The 23,614-nt window shown below is 36.2% G+C and overlaps 1 protein-coding gene across 4 annotated transcripts in view; it reads left to right on the forward strand.

Moving 5' to 3' along the window:
- COL11A1 (collagen type XI alpha 1 chain) overlaps window positions 1-23,614 on the forward strand; it is a 160,305-nt gene that overhangs the window by 43,061 nt on the left and 93,630 nt on the right. Inside the window, exons 6-15 of one of the 4 annotated variants that reach the window (XM_014287417.3) lie at window positions 8,321-8,437; window positions 8,709-8,855; window positions 9,058-9,153; window positions 11,349-11,594; window positions 14,154-14,216; window positions 15,805-15,846; window positions 16,206-16,268; window positions 20,212-20,286; window positions 22,426-22,509; window positions 22,761-22,817. In XM_014287417.3, the coding sequence (XP_014142892.2) occupies window positions 8,321-8,437; window positions 8,709-8,855; window positions 9,058-9,153; window positions 11,349-11,594; window positions 14,154-14,216; window positions 15,805-15,846; window positions 16,206-16,268; window positions 20,212-20,286; window positions 22,426-22,509; window positions 22,761-22,817 (990 nt within the window). The remainder of the gene's footprint in view (window positions 1-8,320; window positions 8,438-8,708; window positions 8,856-9,057; window positions 9,154-11,348; window positions 11,595-14,153; window positions 14,217-15,804; window positions 15,847-16,205; window positions 16,269-20,211; window positions 20,287-22,425; window positions 22,510-22,760; window positions 22,818-23,614) is intronic. The other 3 variants (XM_027798171.2, XM_027798170.2, XM_005434160.4) reach the window with 3 other exon arrangements.

Below are 23,614 nucleotides of genomic sequence, written 5' to 3' on the forward strand. Positions count from 1 at the left end.
TTCCATTAAATGAGCCTGAGGATGCATGTCACATCATTGCAACATCAGGAGTACAATATTTGCTTTTTAAAAATGTTTGGGTTTGTCTCAAAGCCTTAAGACCTTGACTTTGCTCTCATGTAGGTTTACTAAACACTGATGTATAATCAAAGTGTCTTTATTGATGATACCTTAAATGCTGCATTGAGATTTTCTTTTTCTTGTTCATTTTCTTTTTACCTTAGTATCAGATACAAATGTGATTTGAGTGATGCAACAGAGAGGATTTCAATGCCTACTTTTTACTTGCAGGGTCCCTTCATCCCTGAATTAAGTGAGGTTCCCCTAAACAAAGCTCAGAAAGAATCAAACATCTCACAGTGAAATTCACAAAAACAGCAAGCTGTGAATAAAGACGTAGACCTAGCCAGTCTACAAAGGGAGGATGTATGTTAAATTCTGCCCCTCTCTACATGTTCATTCACCTGTGCTATCCTGATCCCCATGCCATTCTCCTACGTAAATCATGGTCAACCTCCTGCATCCTCTTCCATCACCTCTCCATTTAGGTAGGAGTGACCTAAGGACTTCAAGATGTAAGCTTTTGACCTGGATGCTGTATTTCCACTTCCACTTATAATTATATCAGTCCCTTTCTGGATTCAAGTAACTGTGATATATGTCTAAACAGGGTTTATTTAACTGGATAACCTTTAACTATGTTTTATATACAGGCTCTACAAAATTCTGTTGAACTTAGCTGTTTGCCAGAACTGTGGGGCTTTCTGTGGGCAGTTCAGGCTAAGCCACTAGAATAGAGATGCATGTGGGTGACATTCCTGTACAGAATGCTTTTATTCCTTTGTGTTTTGTTCCAACTTCATCAGATGTCATTCAGTCTGAAATTTGAAAATGAGAAAGCAATAGATTAATAGTGATATACACACTTTACTCTGTTGTTTATTATTATTTATTTCCACCTTCAAGACATGCTTTAATTGATATATGCACCAGTTGTCCTTGTTCTTGCTTGTGAATAGCTAGGTATGAATCTCTGTAATTTGTCAAGTAGAGAGTGATGACCTCAACAGTAGTCACTACACCAGAAAGGTGTTGCCTAGAAGTTGCTAAAAAAATTTGTGCTGAATCTGTAGTTACTTCTGGAGGAAAAAGAAAGAGTATCTGATTTTAGAAAATGTTCAGATTTGAGCACAGCAAGGGAGAGAGAGTGCTTCCCAAATGGACCAAACCAAATTATTACTTGATGAGCCAACTCTCAGTTCTCAGAAATTCCAAGCAAAGAAAAGTCAGTGTTCGATTTACAACAGGGAGGAGATTGCCAGATCTTTTAAGGAAATGTATTGTATCCTGAAATAACTCATTTTGTTGCATGTTATTGTCTTATGTCAGGAGAGGGTTGCTAGAGAATTCAGTTTGTTGCAATTAAATAGCTTTTGGATAAAAAGAATTAAGTGGAGAACTGGCCAAGACCTTTAGAAAGTAATTAGAATAGTGCATTAGCATGATTTCTGTCTAGTGTCACAATCATTTGACCATGAAAAATCTTCCTACGTACTGCAAATTCTGGAGGGTTTTTACGTAGAGAAAGCAGACAAACTAAGGGACCAAGAGCTGCAAACAAGTGAGCTGGTAGGAAATAGGGAGAGGAAATGAGTGAGAAATGTGACTTTTCTGCACTAGATTGTTATCCTTCCATCATAGAATTTTACGGACTAAATCTGATCATTAGCAATATGGTATCTTTATGAACCCTGCAATGTATCTGAATGGCTAGCACCAGTGGCTCCATAGTAACTCATTGAATGTTGAAGTTAAGTGATAGGATGAATTACTATGGAGCCACTGGTGCTAGCCATTCAGATACATTGCAGAGGTCATGAACTCAGTGGAAAATTGGCCATTTGGCTGAATAGTGTCTTTGGGGGCAAAGGGTCTTTTATTTTGTTGATTTTATTTAAGCTTTTTGTTCTATTCTGCTGTTTTTTCAGAGTTTTTTTTTTATATATACTGATCTTTAAGATTAATTCAGTAATCACTAAGTTTGTTTCATGCTGAATGTATAATTAGGTTTTAAGGATCAAATATAGGGTTGAAATTATATTTTAGAATTATCAAGATTACTTTTCCTAAGGAAGATATGCTTTTCTTAGTTAATACCTTGTAAATAGTCTGGCCTCTGTCTAGTTTTCAAAACCCTTTCTACTATAAACAGAAATGTATTCAATTCCATTCCAGTTCAATCATATATGCTTGGCCAGCTCACAGAAATCAGAGCAGGGGAAGACCTAGCTAGTCTTCATCTTCCTTGATGTTGGGCAGTATATTTTCTAGAGTGTCATTAGGTCTAGTTTTCAATGGACCCAGCTATCAAGCTTTCATCTACTGCAACCCAATAAATTAGAGAGTCTGAGTTCTGCTAAAGAAATTGCTCCCCAAGGGAATTCTGCTTCCTTTGTTTTGGACCTATCCCAAATTAATGGATTACTTGAAGAAATGAAATGTTTGCCTTTAATGAAATGAACTTGGTAAAGTAAAGGTGCAAATGGCTCCCAGATACGTTGACTTAGAGGCTTCAGGCATCCTTAGACTGTGTTATTTTAATGTCCTTTCAGGTGTTTGGCTGATCAGAAAGACTAGTTTTCTGAAGAATACAGAAAGATAATTATTTTCATGTTTAATTTTGTGTTTAATGTCATGTTTAGAACAGCAGTTACCTAACTTATGAGTTGTTTAAAATAGTGATTTTCCTCTCTTTTTCTTTGTATAGATATATAGACTTTTTCTTTAAGCAGTTAATAAAGAACCTTAAGTGACTTGTTCTCCTTTTGACAAAGGCTTTCTTTGGAAGTTGAAGATTTTGTGATTATCTCCTTGATTTTTTCACTTTTATGATCAGTATAAGGACTGTGTGGTAGAAGAAGCCATTTTTTAAGTCTAACTTCATTGTGCCCTAAGATTGACGTATACTACCATTTGTTTATTTATATTACCACATCTGATTTTTAAAACTCTCATTTTGCTTGATATTCTTTATTTTATTGCATTTAAAAAAGTATTAGCAGGCCCAGAATGTTTCAAAGTCATCTTTGCCTCTTTAGCTAGCTAGATGATTCAATATAGTCTTTAGGCACTGGAAAAATTGAGTTTATGACAGTTCTTAGGTTTAGGATTTAGATTATTAGTTGGCTGTAATTTGGAAAGGTAACCCAAAAATTGCTAAAGTGTACATTTGGAATTGGGTGGGTAGGTTTTTAGAGTATGCGTAGCAGAAGAATCCGTTTTCAAAGTAAGCCTGTCTTCAGAATATTTGTCATTCCACAGTTGAAATAAGCCTTGCATGCTGCTGATCTTCTGCTTCTAAAATTCATCTGATGAAGAAAACAGTTCATCTCTTTAATTGGAATTGCATGATGATCTGGTAGTGTAATATAATCACTCCGGTAAAAAAAAGCATGAGGTCATAGTGGAAAGATTTTCTCCCATCAAGAAACAGCAGGTTTTATTCTTCCTTTCATTTGTAAGAAAACAGTCATATGCAATATTCATTACAAGGATGGCTGTTCTGTAACTATTGGTGGTCTTGCAGGAAAAGAAAGAAAAACAACAGAAAATTTCATCACATTTGAAGTATGCCTTACCTGACGTCTCTTAGCTGAAACCTCTCACCAAGTTCCATCTATTGTCCAAGATGAAGATATAATTTTGGATCAATCCCAATTCATGGGAAATCACTGGGGAGGTTAATACAGTTGTATATATTTTGCTATTGCTATGAGCACTTGATGAATCTCATCTTTGTTGTCTCAGATCTTTAACCATCTGTAACATTATCTATCAGTATCACGGTTTAAGTAAACTCTCATAGACAAGTCTCTTGATCAGGATTGAAGTTATGCTGCACAGCTGTGGTAGGTATATTTTGCACTTGGTTAATTCTGCACTCATAGAAGGATCATCAGAATGATCCACAAGTTGAATGCCCCTCGAAATCCCATTCCAGCTTCTTGATTCTCTGGCTGTGTTCCTGGCCAATACTATCTTCCTTTGGTATATAGCTAACAAAACAAATGATGCTCTCTTCAACTACATTATTCACATCTGTCATACTTGCTTTCATTCCCTGCTTTGATTTCTTGCTGGAGTTAGTAGTCTTGACTAAATTTAAGAAGTGGCAGAAAATACTTTTCCATTTGCATTAATTTTGAAATTCTAGATGCTTTCTCCTATATTTTAGAGTCTACTTATTCTCTTTCCTTTGTTTAGCAGTGCAACCATGACAGATTTCTTTGAATGCCCTAGCTTCTGTGAACTAATAGCACAGCCTGAGATGGCATGGGTTTTGCACCCAGAAGTGTTAGCATCCAAAATGTGAAGGCAGATTTCTCAAGGTCTGTTGAAGCCTCAGGCTGAGTGGGTCATACCACCTTTCTGATAAAGGTGACCTTGTAGTTGTGTAGTTCCAGAAAAAGAAGGGATCTTGACTGTTAATGGCAGAGTAAGTGCAAGATGCCAGCTTCATAGCAGGTGACTAAAGCCCCAGTATTCACTCCATTAAATCTGTTCCTGGTGTTTGTGAATTTAGCCCTCATTTAACTGGCCACTCCTTCGTCAGTCTTCATAGTCTCATCTAAAAAAGCCTTTATGAGGTTGAGTTGATAAAATCAAACTGTGGAGTAAATCATATTTCTAATTTATATCTTTACACCAGTTAGGGATATAGAGATGCATTCCTTTATCTGGACAGATTTTGGCTCAGGAAGTACACCTGGAAGATTTTGCATCTGTATTTCACTAATTGGAACAGGACCTGTGCAGTACAGTACAAAACATATTCTCTCTGTTTATTGGCTGATGTGAAAGTGTAGGGTTGCTGGTCTATCAGAAACATCTGGAAAGGAAGATTGCTAAGAATAAGGTCTTTCTATGTAGGAAGTTTACGGCTACTACATATTCCCCCTTGTACCAGGGGGACTACAAAGTACTGCCACTTAGAAACTACTTGAATATGATTTCAGCATGGTGGCCCCATGTCCTAGCTTGTAGGTTCAAGAATTTCCATAACACCCCTCTGATACTGTGCTCTTAAAAAGGAAGAAAAAAATCCATGGAGAAGATCTTCACTCGATTGGCAGTAATCTGATTCCAGCATGGCAACTGGCATTCCGCACTTCTCATCTATTCCTGTTCTTTGTCGGTTGCAACCAAATGTACCACTGTATTTGTAATAATATTTTACATGTGTTAAGAAAGTTTCGTTTTCTTTAATAGAAATGAGCGAAGCACAATACCTAAAAGTATTTTCTACATGGTTATGCATGATGCAATAGATCTTTCCACATACTCATGCCTTTTTGCATGAGAGTTTTCTAGTTCTCATTCATAAATGTCTGGCTTTCCAAACTATGCCTCTGGCAGATCTTAGCACAAATATCAATCTATTCACCACTTTCTTTTTTAATACTAACATACTTGGCACAGATATTTTTCTTTTTATTTTCCAGTCAACATTTCTATTTAGTTTATGGCCTCTGAAGAACTTTTTGTAACCCACTGTTGTAATTTTATTAGTCACATTGTTGGCACAATTCAGCATAACCATTCAGCTTACCTTGAGGAAAGCCATACTACAGAGATTTGAAAACCAGTTGTAATACTGAACACCACAGAGTGATATTTTAATGTTAGTTGGTCAAAATGAATGCTTCCAGTTTCAAAAGAGGTCTACAATACTTAATAACTTCCAGACAAATAGATTCCTTTTTAATAAGACAAAATCCTAACAGCATATTTAAAGTTAAGTCCAGCTAATGAAACAGTAATTCTCTCCCAGAAGTTCCCTCACCTATCCCTTAAGATACTAGATAATATTTAACATGGGTAGTGTCAATTATTTTGGTACCAATAAAAGTTAGATAGAGAGTGTTTGATTCATGTTGTTTGGCTGAGGAAGCATTTAAAGGTATGTAATGGGCTGTCACTAGTAGGATGGAATGACTGAATTTGAAGAGGTATATTCATTAAAGAACACATTTTTTTCTTGTAGATCAACCTAATTTTCATAGACTTCTTGACAGAAGATAAACTAATCAGATTTTATGCATTTGCACACGTTTTTATAATTTTTAAATAAATACAGCAATTTCAGTGCTCTTCTGTAGCTATTCCAAAGGGCGGGGTTTATCCATGTAGTTATTTCTTTTCTTTACTTCCTTTATGTGACTGCTTATGGTCTCCTAGAAACTTGTTACTGTGTTTTCTTTTCTGGATGTCAGTGTCATACTTCATTAGAAAAAAGTTGTATTGAGTTGCATTTCCAGAACTATACAGGCCAGCAAACATGTTTTTATACATTTCCACATCTGTAAAAATGTATCATCACTGCCCATGAGGCCCTTGGACAATACCATTTACAAGTCAAAGATGTTCCATTGACTTCACTGGGATTAGGACTGAATCTTAATTTGCTGTACAAGGAGAGAATAATTACTTTTTTCTTACCAAGTGTAAGTCTAAAATGCTGCTGAATTTGAAAAGTATAGATAGAATCAACTTATTTCTGTAATGCTGATGATACCACTGATGAAATCATAGTTTACGTTATATAACAGGCAGATATAAAGTGCCAATATACTTCACAGAGAAGATATTCTCCACGTAAAATGATAAATGGTTTGTTATTTAAGTGTAGCTTGAAGTTTCTTATTAATGTGCAATATAATTTTGGACAATTACCAAAAGTATACTACATTCTTTCTATATGTTTATCAAGTCTTATGACTAACCAAGTTATATGTGCATGGGTGTAGAAATAATCAAAAGGACAATCAAACAAAAAGCATCTTACTTATTAAAAAAATCTGTATCTTCTTTTTAAGAAAAGATATTTGTCATAGTAGGAATCTGAGGAGTCACAGGAGTGAAGTAACAGAAACCCATGTAAGGGAATTTTTAAGTGATTAAAGCCTTTCAGTGTTAGTCACATACTTTGTGAGTAACTCAACTTCTCCTTTTTTTCTGTGCACTAAAATCATGAGTACAAGAACTGTACCAAAAGTCCTTGCTAGAGAAAACAGGTAAACCAGTAATTTGGTCACGTGGTAGAATATATCTTTAAATATGGAGATCTGTTTTAACCTCATTTATAATTTCTTCTAAAATGGCTATCTCCTGATTCTGATGCTTAGGACTTTTATGAATCCTCAGTCATTTGGAAGTGTAACATGCTAATCCCCTCAGCAATCTAATGAAACAAACAGATACTATCTTCATATTACAGACAGTGACACTGGCTTGTAACAGGAGAGAGGAGATTTCAGAAGTGGCTAGGCTCACATGAGGCACACTAGAGTATTTCTTCCTAAACAAGGGAAAGTAGACACGTGGCCAGATTCTGGCCACAATTCCACCTTCCTTTGGCTCCCTGAGGATGTAAAAAGAATTGGTAGCAGCCATGAGACTGCTTTAATTTACAGGACCACAAGTTCCTGTAGCTTCAAGCATTGATAGGAGCCTTCTTTTCTCAGCCATGATGAGTAGTACTTGGTACACAGAATATCTAGACCAGTGTCTTCACGGCACAGCCAAGATTACAGCTCAAGCATTCCTGGCTCCCTAGATTGTGTTCACATTACACAAGCCAATTCTAAACACATTTTCTCTTCTAAAAGTTTTGTGGCCCAAATCTTCATTTGAAACTAGTTATAGATACAGAGCTATGGAGCAACTTAGAGCAGCTGAGGACCTGACCTTTAAATGAAATGATACCAGTGAAGCGTTTGCTCAGGCAACGTATACCATGGAACTGCACTGGTTTTGAGAACTCTTCAGCAAACAGGAGGAGGATAGCCATGGTTATTTGTGAGTTGTGGCCTCTTTCCTGTATGTGTAATTATTTACCCTATTCATGTCAGGTACTGGCATGTCTCCACTCTTCTTGTTACCTGAAAAAGTACAGGTAAAAGAGTATAGGTAAAAATCAGCATTATTTGCAATTTAAAATTTAAATAAATATATGATTTCACAAAGATCAGTCAGTGCTCCCAGTAATCAGAATTATAGTTGTTTATTCTGTGCAGTCCAATAAAAGAGAGTTTTTTCCTGGCACTACTACTTGCTTTTTTATTACTTTTGTGTCATGCTTTGAAATAAATAAGTTATTCATTTGGAGGAAAAAATATAATTTCTATATTGAATTGTTCATACTACCTTAATTTTCTTAAGCTTTACTCCTAAGTAAAGGTTAAGATGCTTTCCAGTATTGCTAATCTAATTTGCTACCACTAACATGGGAATGCCTGATATTTTTCCATTTGCAATGTAGTACACACCAGAAGATTTTATCGAATATGACTATGAGTATGGGGATGCAGATTATAAAGAAACTGATTCTGTAACAGAGGGACCCCCACTGTTTGAAGAGACAGTAGCACAAACAGAGGTAACAAAGTCTGATCTGTTTGTTGTGTGGTGTCCAGCTGTCCCCTACCACGTGGTTTGTCAGTTTGTGTCTTCTGTATATAAGTTTAATGTTTTCTTTTCACTCATTTCTTTGCTCTGTAGCTATAATACTTGCTTTCAGTTAGAGATGGAAGGTCTCACAGCTGACAGCATTCATCTCACATTTCATTGCCCTTCTTTCATTCATGCTTTCTCAATTTTCTTTTCATTTTATTTATGTTTTCCCATTCCATCTTTCATAACGTTTGCAGAAAAAGAAAGCCATGGTCAAAAAGAAGAAGAGGACAGTGGCCGCTAGCTCAAAGGACAAACCCCAAAAGGCCACAACAAAAAAATCTGAGAAATATGCATCCAAGAAGAAGAAAAGTTATCAAGCAGCAGCAAAAGGCAAACTAGGGGTAAAGGTAGCCAAGAAATAATCAAGATCTTTCCCAGGCCAAGACTGGAAGATCTCTGATAATAAGAAAACGTATACCTAACCCCACTAGATGAATTCATCTGGCTAATATTATAACCTGGATAAAAGTGATACCTCTTGAATTTTTCCTACAGGATTTTTTTTTTTTTTTTTTAATTAATGTACTTTTTCTTTTATGCTAGGCAAACATTGTTGATGGATTTCAAGAGTATAGCATAGCTGAAAGTGATTATGGGCCTCAGACAGAAGCTCCCTCCAGGACTACTGAAGCAAATGAGGTAATAAGGACTCTTGAGAAAATGATAGGCAAAAATACTTGCCCACTAGGTGTCAATGATTAAAAAAACACAAACACATTTTAAAAGTATGAATGTCCATCTGTGTATATATACATACCTATAACGGCATTTAATGTGATTTTATGCTTTCTCAGCCAATATCAGAACCTATTTTCTTGGGCAGATCTCCCATTAATTCTGTAGATATCTGCCAAATCTTTAGAGAGCAGAGTTCATGATTCTGGAGATCGTTCAGTGATATATGGTGTGGGAATGCAGGGTTGCGTTCAGTGTGGATATGAATGGAACTATGTCTAGTATAAACTAGCTTAAATACTAGACACAGTCTTGATCTTATAGGAAGTGAAGTCTCTAATTTTTTCCTGTAATTCATAAGATGCAGCATAAAATAAGCCTAGCACAAGACAAAGAAAGGCTGCAACCATAGCAGCATATTGAAGTTGAGTCAGAAGCTGTCATTTCCTTTTAGTAGTTCTTCAGCTAATGAAAACAAATTATTTGCTTTTCACTGAGGTTCTATTCAAATGAAACATTGTATTTTGAACAGTCAAAAAAGATAAAATTATTTTGACTTCTGTTAGAAACCACATTTTTAGAAAGCTGCGATGACAAGCCTAAACATTATTTTAAGATTACTACACCTAAGCCAATGTTGATTAATTTCTGCATATTAATGCTAATTTAGAAAAATGGTGGCTGAATATAAGAAATATTGTTTTCATTTTTCTTTTACATTTTAATTTCAAATGAAGATATGTTGCTTCAAAGATGTACAAAACTGTGCTGCCCCCTCCCCCCAAAAAAAAAATTGAAGAGAAAAAGTGTCCTCATTTGTTATTTTGGTTTTCCTCCTATGTATCTTGGAAAGTGAAGGCAAATTAAGGTATATTTTACTTATTCTACTGTAAACTCTTCCTGTGTTAAATCTCATATTTACTTCGTACAAGTTGATTGACAGAGACATATTTAAATCATTCTGTTTCTTGGACAATTATAGGCCAATTGTACAGTTGTAATGAGGTATATTCAAAGCACTAAATGCTCTCCTTAGTGAGAACAGTTCTACATAAAGGCAAAATTTGGCTTATAATTGGTTCAGATCTGCATTTACTCTAGCTGTAAGGCAAAAGTCATACTCCTCTAATGGAATTAGGCAACTCTTAAATTAGAATCTACCCTTCCATTGTAATTGCAGTATATTTTAATATCAGGATTAAATCAAAATATATGTAATTACTCTGGATGTTGATTAGCTTCTCAATATGTTTTTTAAGACTGTACTGGTTCATTTTGTCTGACCATCTAGAATACCCATCTCATATTAGCAATATCTAAACTTTGACTTCTTTCAAAATTATCCTTTCAAGAGACCTCTGTAACACAATAAAGCAATTCTTTTTGCCACCCCCCCCAAATGGTTTTGTACATCACAAATATACCATTATTTTAAACTGCTTTGATGCTTTTAAGTTGGTTGCTTGGTTTGACAGTTTACATACTTAAATATGAAAGTTTAGATTTCATAAATGTTAAAATTAATCTGGGTTGTGCAGGTGGAATTTGACTCAGGCAAAAAACATAAATTGTCATGACAGACATGAACCATGACTTTTAGAGTGATAAATTAACTGCAAAATCATCTAGAAAAGAAGTTGAAACATTTAACTCATCATTGGTATTTATAGATGCAAAATAATGAAAGTTCAGCTTAACTAAAGTGATGCTTGCACTTCCTCTTCATTGTTATTGTAAAAATGTCTGAACTTATTCACTGCTCATTGCCTCATTGCAGTGCATATGTTGATTCATGAATGCTTGCAAGTGTGAAACCAAGCAGGAAAATTAAGCTATATTTGGCACTACAGTAACATTAAGCAAACAGTACACATAGCATACTGGGTATATTGAATTCAATGTTTCTGGAAATAATAATTAAAAAAAAGCGTATGAAAGCATTATTTCTTTGTACTACTTATACAAAGATCTTTTAATTACTCTGAAAGGCTGGACTTCCCCTCCTTCAGACTCTAATTAAAAGACAATATGCTGTAGTTCTACTGTTCTTTCTTCCTTTGACATGTCATCATGGTGGATCAGCATATGCTTACATTGCTTTACTAACAATAACCCACGTATTCCTCCTATTCCCAAATCTTTGCTACTGATGTGAATAGCAAAATCCTGTTGAAGAAGTATTTGCTGAAGAATACATAACTGGAGAGGATTATGATAAAAAAAATGAGGAAACTGAATATGGAAGCAGAGGAGTAGACCTCAGTGAATCTGATCTGCTGGTAGATGGAGATTTAGGCGAATATGATTTTTATGAATATAAGGAATATGAAGAGAAACCAACTGATTCCACTAATGAGGAGTTTGGTCCAGGTGTTCCTGCAGAGACCGATATCACGGAAACAAGCGTAAGTTGATTGGAGGCATAATGCAGATTAATTTAATTTAGTGATTCTTCTATAGTTATACAGTCTCAGAACTGTACAGACCCTGATCCAGAGCTGCTTTTGAGATATATTCTTGCTTTTAATAGGCTTTGGATCAAGCCCATCCTCTTGTTTTAGCAGTCACGAACTTTTTATTTTTATTGAATACAAGGGTTTTGTCTCTTTTGGTGAAGGGACCAAAGCAGCTGAAGATGGGAGGGAAAGGAAAGGAAAGAAGAGGTGGAATTCCAAAAATAAATGATACAATGAACAGTTTTAAAAATCTTCCTAAACTAGAGCTAAAGCTGGAAAGAATACAAGTTCTAACGCAGTGCAAGTACTGTAATTAATATTTTTATATGATTACCCTAAGAAATTGAAATGCCTATAAGTGTCTAGAATCCTATGGCTTCTGCTTCTTTCCAAGGAGAATGTTCATGAGTGGGAAATGGAGGTCTGAACTCTTCTGTGGAAATCAACTTAGTCAATGGTGACAGGTTTATGACCTTGCAGGAGTGATTTAACAGCTCAGTATATATAAAGGAAGATAGGATGACATGGTGGATCCTGTGAATCATGCTCTTTTTTGTGTTTTATAGCTTTCTCTTTCTCTCTGACTTAATCACAGGCTTGACAGCAAGGCTTTAATTTTCCTTTAGTTGTGCCAAGTTCCTCATTTACCAGTTTGCTGGACTGTGGAAGCTGCAAAGAAAACTAATATAACTAAGACTGGAAGCAAAATTAATCCCTCTTCAGATTTTTAATTGGGAAGGTTCTGAGTATAGTAGGAAAGGAGAATTTTGTTTTTAGTTTTTGCTCAGTCTTATCTTTATTTTATCCTCACAAACTCAATACTTCAGTTTACAAAGGATCCAAGAAATAACAGCAAATGCTGTGAGGTTGCTTTTCTCTGCCAACCTTGAAACCCATACTTCTGTATTTCATTTATCACTACTTTCTAAACCCTGTTGGGGTCATTGTATTTTTTAATGATCCTTATCTATGCAATGTGATACAAGCTTACTTTTTTCCTTCTAGCCCAGATGGGGACAGTGTGGCAGAATGACACAGAAAAGGTCAGATTATCTGCAAAGCAAAGAGCCCATAAGGCACCATTTGTGCCTGCATTAAGCAAATGACTGTGTAGACTCTATCCCCTGGTGTAAATTTCAACTTAAAATGCCTTGCTACAAAACTGAAGGAATCGGGAAGCTTGAATTAGAACCCAGGCTCTGACCTGTGCCAGCTTTATTATAAATTTCATCTGTTGAACCAGAGATATCATATCATTTTCTGTTGACATATGGATTTATTTAGAACAAGTGAAGTTCTACCTTAGATAAAAAAGGCAAGATGAAAAGCATTCGGTATCTGGAAACTCAAAAAAAGGGGCAGTATTTCCAAAGATGGAGACCTTATGTCATTTTTTTACAACTATTTTTAATTAATATAATAAAACATAATTATCTATATCTCTTGCTACTGGATTTTAATGAACTACTGCATTTTTACTAGTGACACCTGTGCCTTTATAAATCAATAAAAAATGCACAGGCCATAAATCTATATATCTGTTTTTCCTTTCCAAAATATTTCATATTGAAGTACTGTAACATTATCCTTAACATTTCCAGATCCGTAGCTATTTTAGTGTTAATGTGGAATCACTCGACTGAAATAAAAAAAAGCATTTCAAATTTTCATTTTATCAGAGCTGAATTTAATTTCTAGTGGTTATGTTTGCAATCAAGAGAGGTACTTCTGAAGAGAAATAAGTATCTCAAAATTTGACAAAAAAAAAATAATTCTTTGTTTGAAACTTGAATCTGTGTTCTGCCATTAGCATGTGTTACTGACCTATTGGTTTAGACACTTCTGTTATCTTAATCCTGAACGCAAACCTTCCCATAGAACTGATCCAAAAATAATGTTGTAGTTAATGCTAATTCATGTAGTTAGGAGGCCTAACTGGCTGTCCATGAAATATTATTTAATGTCTACAGTGTCACTTAGCTCCTTTCCCATTTATACCATGAAGTCACAGACTCTTCTCAGACTAATTTAGGTGTTGTGGACATCCAATGAATTAGGAACGTGAAGGGTACTGTCTATATGGGACCAAGGGATCTTTCTTTCCAGCTTACTTTAGGCTTGTTTAACTCAGAAAGCCATGAAGAATCATTGTTAATTGCCAAGAATATGTCCATTCAAATAAGAAAAGAAACAACTTTGTGACTTGCACACAGAAGTTTTAGATTCTAAATCCAAAGTCCTAATGCAAACCATGTCCTGCAAACTATTGCATCTCGTTGGAAACGAACAAATTGACAATATCCAATAATTTGACAAATATGTATGCATATTTTGCACTTTCCATTTCTCAGGTATTAAATATTTTTGATTGATATAGTTTGTTTATTTCTCATAGCACAGATCAGTTCCAGCTTTAGCTTTCAGTTACAGGTTGCTGCAGTTCTTTATTGTACCAGGTCTTTAGGCCTTCTACTTATTTTCATTTTGGGGGCTGTTTTTACTGGCCAGGTGACTGGACATGGGGCTTACGGAGAAAAAGGCCAAAAGGGGGAACCAGCTGTGATTGAACCTGTAAGTACATATGTGGGTGAGTTTTTCTTTAGTACTATATAACATAGGTACACTGTTGGTACATCATGATCAAACTGTGTTGTTCATGATAGGATGGCAATAACCTTGTCCACGATCTTTGAAGCAATCACCTGCAGTGTGGACAGCATAACAGTGGTAACAGACAGTAGCCTGTTCAGCCTTCTCTTCCAGTTACACAAAGCACTAACCCCATGTTCCTTAAAACGAGGAGAATCTTGCACAGAGGAAAACAGAGAAGAAATCTGCTCTTCAGGCCATTTAGTTACTACAGTTTGGACAGACCTACAGAGATAGCTTCCAGCTTAGGCGCAGGTAATTCTGTAACTACACGTTTCAGCAAGGCAAGGAGGTCTGTCTGAAAGGTTAAATAAATGCTTGTATGTTTAAACCTGGGCTGGTGCAATCAAGCTACTGAGAAGTTTAACTAAATACTTTCTTCAGAGGTTACAACTTAGTCATAAGCATGATAATGGGTCAGTAGCTTACAGAATTTTTTTCATCTTTAAATAGTAGTATAGTAACCAAACGGCTTTTATAGTAGAACAAAGTTATACTGTAGCATCATGTTTGATGGTTAGAAACTAAAATGTAATTGAATTTTTAAAAAGACATAGATTATACATAAATAATCATTTTATACTGTCTAGCAGAACTTGAATGCCAGTGTGCTTTACTCTTCTAGAATTTTCAAGGACAGCTTTCAAATACGTGTGTGACAAACAGAAATTAAAATTTAATGTGGTTTTTATTTCATAGAAATTTAGGTACAGAAATATCAAGGGAAAAATTCGCTTAAGTTGAAGCCTGATAAAATACTATGTTGTGTGATTGTTACCTAAAAACCAAATGTCTGGATTCTGTGATTCAGAAGGTCCTTCTTAATTCTATGTTCCTATCCCAGTATCAGCATTTGGTTAAGTTACTGATCACCAAAGTTAAAGCACTACAATAATGAGCAAATTACAAGTCAAGATTGTGACCTCTCCGTCATGATCTGTGAAGAAGCTCAGAGTGTGTTAGCTCATAAAATGCGTGTTTTTTTTAAACCATTGCAAGATACATTTAGTTTACATCCATAATACTGAAGAGGTATCCACTGCCAATCTCCAGCATTGTTGGAGTTCGCTACAGCTAGCTTTGAGCTTGTTTGTCCAGTCCTCCTACCTATGGAAAGTCAAGTACAAGTGAGAACCATATATTTGTAGGTCTTACCCTGCACTAGAATTTGGACTAGCATCTGCACTCAAGAAAAGGAGCTAGGAGGTGCTATAGGACCCACAAAATAGAAATGGCCAGAGTTATTCACATCAAATTCTTCAATAGCATTAATTAAAATCTAAAAAAAAAAATATGTTATTTTGAATCAGGTACTGAGATCCCTTCAGCCTATAAGTCTTACTTTTAAAATGACACAATTCAGATTCTAATTCTAGTAACTGGAGAGAAGATCGCCATAAAAGTTTATCAAAACACCAAGAAACGTTAACTTTAGTAGTTCAGCTAAAAAGATGTTTTATATTTTCCTCCAAGACACAATAACTTTAGTATCTTGTTTCATCCCCCCTAGGGTATGCTCATTGAAGGACCACCGGGACCAAGAGGACCTGCTGTAAGTAGAATAACAATTTCCTTTTATTGTATTTGATTTATCCGCTGTGTTTGGTATTTATGAGTTAACACAATTAGTGTTGGTCTTATTATAACTCCTAAATAGTATATTTGGCTTAGCATTTTTACAAGGGAATAAAAAAGGATCATCTCCAGCATTTTCAATGACAGTATGCTACAAGCTGAGCACACATGAAAATCAAACTTTTGAATGTTGACTATAAATCCATGTAAAAAAAATAAATATGCTGCTTTATAAATTATTTTATCCAAATACATGTTCAACCTAATTTTCAGGAGAAAAATTAGTTCAAAAATGCTGCAAGTGTTCAGCATAACAATGTCATTAATTTTCCATAGGGTCTTACAGGTCCCCCAGGTCTACAAGGTCCTGTTGGTCCTCCAGGTGACCCTGGTGAAAGGGTAAGTCAACAGATTATCCTGGGTATTGATGGTATGTCTTGCTCTAATTGCTACAAGAGTAAGTGGGTTAGATCCTGATCTGAAATATATACATACAGGTTAAGAAAATTCAGTGGAACCAAGGCTGATTTACTTAGCTGAGCAAACCAACTGAGAACCTGGACAAACATTTCCTTAGTGGTAGAAATATGTACTGTAAATACAGGGAAAAAGTTAAGTTCCTATTTGTCTATAATTTTCCAGTTTTATGTGAATTATTTTAAAATATAATAAAGCAATAGGTACAAACATTTCATATGCATTTGAATGAGTTTTTAAAAAATCAGTATGACCTCAGCTATAACATGTAGAGATACAGGGAAAAACAAACTCTGCAGTATCAAAATACATGGAAATACTGAAAGTGATGGATAATATTTAGATGATCTAGTCTGAATTTATTGGCCATATTAAATAACATATTGCATGAGAACCCTATCCAGACATGAATATAACTGAAATTGAAGATATTATTTTAGTCTTTTCTTACTGAAACAACACAGGTTTTGAACAGCCTAAATAAATATATTTCAGGAAAATATGCTACCAAAAAAACTTTCCTGAGTTTTATGAGTGATAGTTTACTGATATGTCTAGCACGTTCATGCTGTATTTGTGTAGAGGAGATGCTGAGAAGATGCTTTCACTCCAATGAATAATGATAACATTAAAATCCTAACAGTGCTTCAGCTTGGTAGTAAGTCAGTATGCACACTTCTTTCATATTTTTTTCCTGTAGGTTAACTAAATAACATATTTTGGAATTGAAACTTAAAAAATGGGAATTTTAACACATTGTAATGGAATAACTACAGATGGTACTCAGTTTTTTAACTGTTTGCTGAATTCATCATAAGGAAAATCTTGACTAAATGCATCATGTGCCTGTAATGAAACAGACTTAATGTTTTATTTTAAAAAAGGACACATTACACAAATAAATAATTGTAGATATTAGTTACAAAACTCATGAGGACAATAAGTATTTCTGCAACCAGATCCTGCTGTCAGATTCCATCTTAATGAAATAACATTTCTGTCTAAATTTTAAACATATGGGGACAGGTTTGGTTTCTTACTTAAACAACAATCAGTGTGTATGAATAAAGGCTCTAGTTCTTGCTGTAACTATTCTGACTGCTTCTCTTCTTAGCTAAAAGATTTAGAAAAGTAACATTCTGGAAGAATTACCACTCAAGAAAAGCACATTGCTTAATTTAAAAAATCCTCCATTAATACCTACAATAATTGAGAATGTTTAAGCAGAGAACTACAGAACAATTAGTTGAGAAATCCACGACTTTATGCAGTTGCCTTTGGTCCTTCAGCTTTTGTACTTAATTATTATATCATTCTAATTATAATAATGGGTATAAGACAACTGAGCAATGAAGGAACATACCCTTCTGGAGAGGACCATAAGTGGTCTCACATTTACTTACTGTAAGGATGAATTTCACTCATATAAAATAGTGCAATGGAAGAAGAAACTGAAAAAGTAATCTAATCTTCGGTTTTGTCTTCAGTAGTCTAATCTTCATCTTCTGATCTACTCTTCCAGTTCTAATCTTCGCAAAGACTCATAATCACATGGTGTAAAGTCACTGCAGATCAGAGTTAAGATACTTTGGGTGCCTTGCAAGTGCATTTAATTAATTTTTTTTTTATTTTTTTAACCCTATACTCAAAATTGCCTGGATGCATAATGTTGTGGGTTTTTTTTTAACAACTACAACATTTTATTTGATATTTTACATGTGAATTATTAATTGGGTAGGGTTTATCTGTAGTGTGTTTTTAGTAGGGAGTTATTTTCTGATGCTTCAGGCTTTTTTGAAAAAAGAGGTCAAACAGACTCAGTAAAAGACTACTGATCTTAGTTCTTGAAGAGAGGAAAAAACACCAAAATTTTTCAGGTCAGCTTTCCCATTGTTTTTTTCAACTCCTGAGCAGCAGAAGGAACCAGTTAAGACAGTTTGGTGTTTGTTGGTCTGTCATTGCAACCCTGCAGAGTGTTGTACTGGTGAATGAGTACTTTGTTTGGCAGACATGCACCAGGCAAGTGAGCACTCCCGATGCAGGTCCGTCCTGCCTTTGACAGCTTCAACTAGTAAAAATGCAACATGCAAATTGCTGGGAGGAAAGGTGCAATTATAAATCTGCTGTTGTCACAACAGCGTGTTGGATCAATAATCACAGGCATCATATACACACATTGGTACATTTCCTCAACTCCACCTTACATAAAAAGTTTATCTCTTTTTAAACTGTCACAGAGAATTAGATTTCATAAAAAACAGAATTCAAGTCATAGCTGCAGAACATATGTAGCCTTTGAAAATTAAGCCTATTCAAAGCACTTAAAAAGAATCACCAATGTTAGTTCTCTATAACAAATAAAGCAAACACAGGAACACAATGCAAATCTGAGCTTAGCCCAATCTCTGATATCATGAGCAAAGCCTCTGTAATTAGGTACTCTATATTCCTGTTTCAAATATAATTTGTACATAAAATAGTTAAAGGGAATAGCTTTCTTCTTTATTGCTGAATGTCTTCTCCAAACTCATTTCTTTAATTACCTCACTAATCATGAATAACATTCCCAAATCATTTGCAAAAAGAATATCAAACCTCCAAGTCATCTCTCTGGACTTGTGCGAAGCATTTGACACTGTTCCGTATGACATCCTTGTCTCTGAATTAGAGAGGCATGGATCTGGTAGATGGACCACTTGGTGGATAAGAAATCGGTAGGATGGTTGCACTCAAAGAGTTGTGGTCAATGACTCAATGTCCAAGTGGAGATCAGTGGCAAGTGGTGTTCCTTGGGTCAGTACTGGGACTACTGCTGTTTAACATCTTTGTCAATGACATGGACAGTGGGATCAAGCGCACTTTCAGGAAGTTTGCTGACAACACCAAGCTGTGCAGTGCAGTTGAAACGCTGGAGGGAAGGGGTGCCATCTAGAGGGACTTTGACAGACTTGAGAGGCGGGCCTGTGCAAACCTCATGAAGTTCAACAAGGCCAAGTGCAGAGTCCTGCATGTGGGTCAGGGCTATCCCAAGCACAAATACAGGCTGGGTGAAGAATGGATTGAGAGCAGCCCTGAGGAGAAAGACTTTGGGGTGCTGGTTGACAAGAAGCTCAACATGACCCAGCAGTGTGCGCTTGCAGCCCTGAAAGCCGACCATGTCCTGGGCTGCATCAAAAGAAGTGTGACCAGCAGGGAAAGGGAGTTGATTCTTCCTCTCTACTTTGCTCTTGTGAGACCCTACCTGGAGTACTGTGTTCAGCTCTGGGGCCCCCAACATAAGAAGGGCAGGGACCTGCTGGAGCAGGGCCAGAGGAGAGCCACAAAGAGGGTCAGAAGGCTGGAGAACCTCTCCTATGAAGACAAGCTGAGAGAGATGTGTTGTTCAGCCTAGAGAAGAGAGGGCTCCAGGGAGACCTTATAGCAGCCTTCCAGTGCCTAAAGGGGCCCTACAAGAAAGATGGAGAGGGACTTCATTCAAGGGCAAGAAGTGATAAGGGGTAATGGCTTTAAACTGAAAGAGGGTAGATTTAGATTAGATATTAGGAAGAAATTCTTCACTACAAGGGTGGTGAGGCACTGGCACAGGTTGCCCAGAGAAGCTGTGGATGCCCCATCCCTGGCAGTGCTCAAGGCCAGGCTGGATGGGGCTTAGAGCAACCTGGTGTAGTTGAAGGTGTCCCTGCCCATGGCAGGGGGGATGGAACTAGATGATCTCTAAGGTCCCTTCTAACCCAAACCATCCTATGCTTTTTTGATTGTATGGTTCCATAAGTGTGTCACGAATACAACTGTAAGTGTGTGTGAGTGATTTAAAAGGCTTGGCTTATATAACTATGCTTTTGTTCTCATGCCTTCATTCTCTTAGGGTCCACCTGGTCGCCCAGGTCTCCCTGGTGCTGATGGTTTAGCAGGTCCCCCAGGTACCATGTTAATGTTGCCGGTAAGTTGTATTATGATTACAGGGTAACCAGCCTTCAAAAGAGGAAGTTTATTTCAAGAAATGTAAAGATGTTCTCTTTTTTCATCTGATTTTGTCTTTGGAATGAGAGATGATACGGAGTTTCTTGTATGGTGTAAGCATATAATATCGTATGGTACCTTTTTTTTTCTTCAAACAAACATACACTTTAGCTCCTGCATGACTGCCAGATTGGAACCTACAGGAATGTATTACACTCTGAAATGCTCCTTATATTTTCAACTGTAACTATTATTTTCTATTATGTGTCCTAAACAAGGAGTTTGCTGTTGCACAGAGGCCATGTATTCCCAACAGAAATGTGTGCTTTCAAGTCTCTTTGACATGGATAATTTTAAGCATTCCATGCTAAAAAAATGGACTTCAGTGTCCTCTTTGAAGAGTCAGTGCATCCTTTGAATAGAAATATATGCACGTAGCCAGCTCTGCTCCCACTGGAGTCAAAGCAAAACACCATCTGTTTTAGCAGGTGGAGAAATAAGCCCAAAGCTGTTGAAGTATCTTGCAGCTTTGTGGTGTGAAAAGTACTATGTGCATGGAATTCATTATTCCTAAGTGTATATGAAATATCTGATGAGTACTACCATCCCAGAGAATTGATAAAACAACTGTAAATGAAGGGGCAGAATTTTTGCTAAGTAAAGCAAACTAAGTAAAAAAAATACCAGAACTGTAGTTGCTGCAGTTCTGATACAGGAGGCAGGGCTCCATCAGTATCTATAAGGAAAGGATGATTTTGTGGTTTCTTTTCTATTTATGAAATGATCAATGGACGTTTAACAAAATAAGCTAATTTTTTTGACCTCATCCTTGCACCAAATTCTGTTATCACAGCTGGCTGTATAACAGAAATATTCGCTTACCAATAATTAGTTGATGGAAAAATGCCACTGCTCCTCGGGGAAATTATTCCCAAATCATTCTTCCATCTGTGATTGCTGTGCCAGCAGAGGAAAATTTGTCTTTCATCAGTTTGTTCCATTAAAGTTAGTACATGTGGACTAATACTTAACCTATCAGTCACTTCGAAAAATCTCACGAGCTTTATTTTTAGATGTTAATGAGTCTCACCACAAGAGGTTTACAAAGTCAAACCAGAAATTTCTCAAGAAGTAGTAAATTGGCTTCAGGTCTCCCAGATTCTAGCCTAGTATTTTAACCACAATCCAGACTTCTTTTCTTTTTCTTTTAGGTATTTTTGCTTGGAAAAATATTTTGAAAAATGTAGTTGATTCCCATTATGTGCATCCCCACAAAGCACCTGGCCTCCTTTCAAATGACAGAAAGCTTGGTAGTTCTCTTCTCATTTTAGAGAACTCAGGTGCTTATTTGTGGGGCTTAAAGCAGCAAGTTTTCCATCACTTTCCAAAAAATTTCTTCCATTCTGATAATAATATGACTGCAGGAGAGAGACCTCAGTTACCATGCCAACTCTGGGTGTAGGCAAACTGGACAAACTGTTGAGGGCAATGAAAGATTCATGGCCCTGATATCCAGGCCTATGCCATACCTTTAGAAAGCCATACTTCTTGTTGCAGCTTAGTGTCTCTGCAACACTGGGAAGCTTCTGTGAGCAGTTTCATGAGGAATAAAAGTCCAGCAGTGCAGGCATGAGTACTTAAATTTTATTCTGTAATTTATTTTGAAATTGTCAGAGATGACACGAAACTGTTTCATTTTAGATACCAAACACTTTTCAAATTGAAGTCTTTCTTAAATTGAATGGTATTTTTCTGTGGGTAGCTACCAATTTACAGAGAATTCATTAATCTTGATACATGTTTTTAATGGGGTTGTGCAGATAATTAGAGTCCATTTTGGCCTCATTTTGAAACAAACAAACAAGTAAACAAAATGAAAGCCAAAATCTTATGAATTTTGCTCCTAGAAGGTAAGATTTGCACTTGGCTTCTAAACTTACCATGACTTAATATTCACGCTGGATCCAGCAGCCTCAATGCAGCAGTCTTCTGAAGTCAGTGGAATGAACTAAAGACTGAGACCCTGTGTCTTTCAAGTGGTTTACACAGTTGCAGCAAATAACAAATATGGGTTTAATTTGATAAATTCTGAATCTTTTTCTTGTTTTGATACTTGCAGTTCCGCTTTGGTGGAGATGGTGAGAAGGGCCCAACAATCTCAGCTCAGGAGGCTCAAGCACAAGCTATTCTACAGCAAGCTAGGGTGAGCACAAGAAGCCTGCAAATAAAACTGCCACTAGGGTACAGCTCAAAAAAAATTTCCATTTTAGGTCATGCAGGATGTGAAGTAAAGAGCTCTAAGCATCATCTCATCACAGTAGTTATCCTTATTGACAACTGAGTCAATGTGGGGGGATATTCATTAATTGATTATGAAAATGTATTAATATAGAATTTTTATGCTGGCTGGCACCTTTTTCTTGATATCTGTTGTACTGTTCTATGTTTTCTCAGATTGCTATGAGAGGTCCCCCTGGTCCCATGGGGCTCACTGGAAGACCAGGTCCTGTGGTACGTAAACGAAGCAGCGGCACAGGCTTAAGCACACAGTAACTCAAGTCCACAGATCTCATTCTGGCCTTGCGTACACCTCTGTATTTGTACTTACTTTATTTGAAAAGATACTGATATAATTAAAACCACAGTTTTTATTCTTATTCAAGGTCTACAATGCAACCTGAGTACTAAATCAGTTTTTATTGTAGATTTTTGCATGTTTTGGTAGAGCACACTGGTAGACTTACAAAACTAGTCAATACTTTTACATAAATAATTATGTACACCTTTACATTCAGTCATCGCTGTAATAATATTTATAAAATTTCTTTTGATAAATATGAAACTCAACAGAGGAGATATTAAAGCAAGAGTGTGTAGAATTACCTTGGTTCACTATTTAAGCTGAATCTGGAAAGTTCTTAAGAGTCATTCCTATAAACCAATAAAAGCCATGCAGGTTTCTAAAAGAATTGTACTTTTTTACTTCAGTCCTGAATTTGGCTTGACTGCTAATACCAAACAATTTGGAAAATGGCCCTGTGGATGTTGAAAAAGCTCAATATCTGTACAAAGTCTGTACGTGGAACACAACAGCTTTTGACGCTAACATGCAAAACAACTTTTTGATCACAAATAGGTTTGCCTCTGTAATCTCTACAAACACTTTAAAAAGACAATACTCTCAAGGAAAGAATAAAACCAGGTAGGAAGCTCAGCAAGCCAGAACCACCTGATAAGTCTGGCAATTGCAATTTCCTCTTTTAGGTAATGAATACTTTTCAGACTCAATAGTCCACTAAACAGCATAA

This window comes from Falco cherrug, chromosome 12 (genome assembly GCF_023634085.1).
Source record: "Falco cherrug isolate bFalChe1 chromosome 12, bFalChe1.pri, whole genome shotgun sequence".
Classification (NCBI taxonomy): Eukaryota; Metazoa; Chordata; class Aves; order Falconiformes; family Falconidae; genus Falco; species Falco cherrug.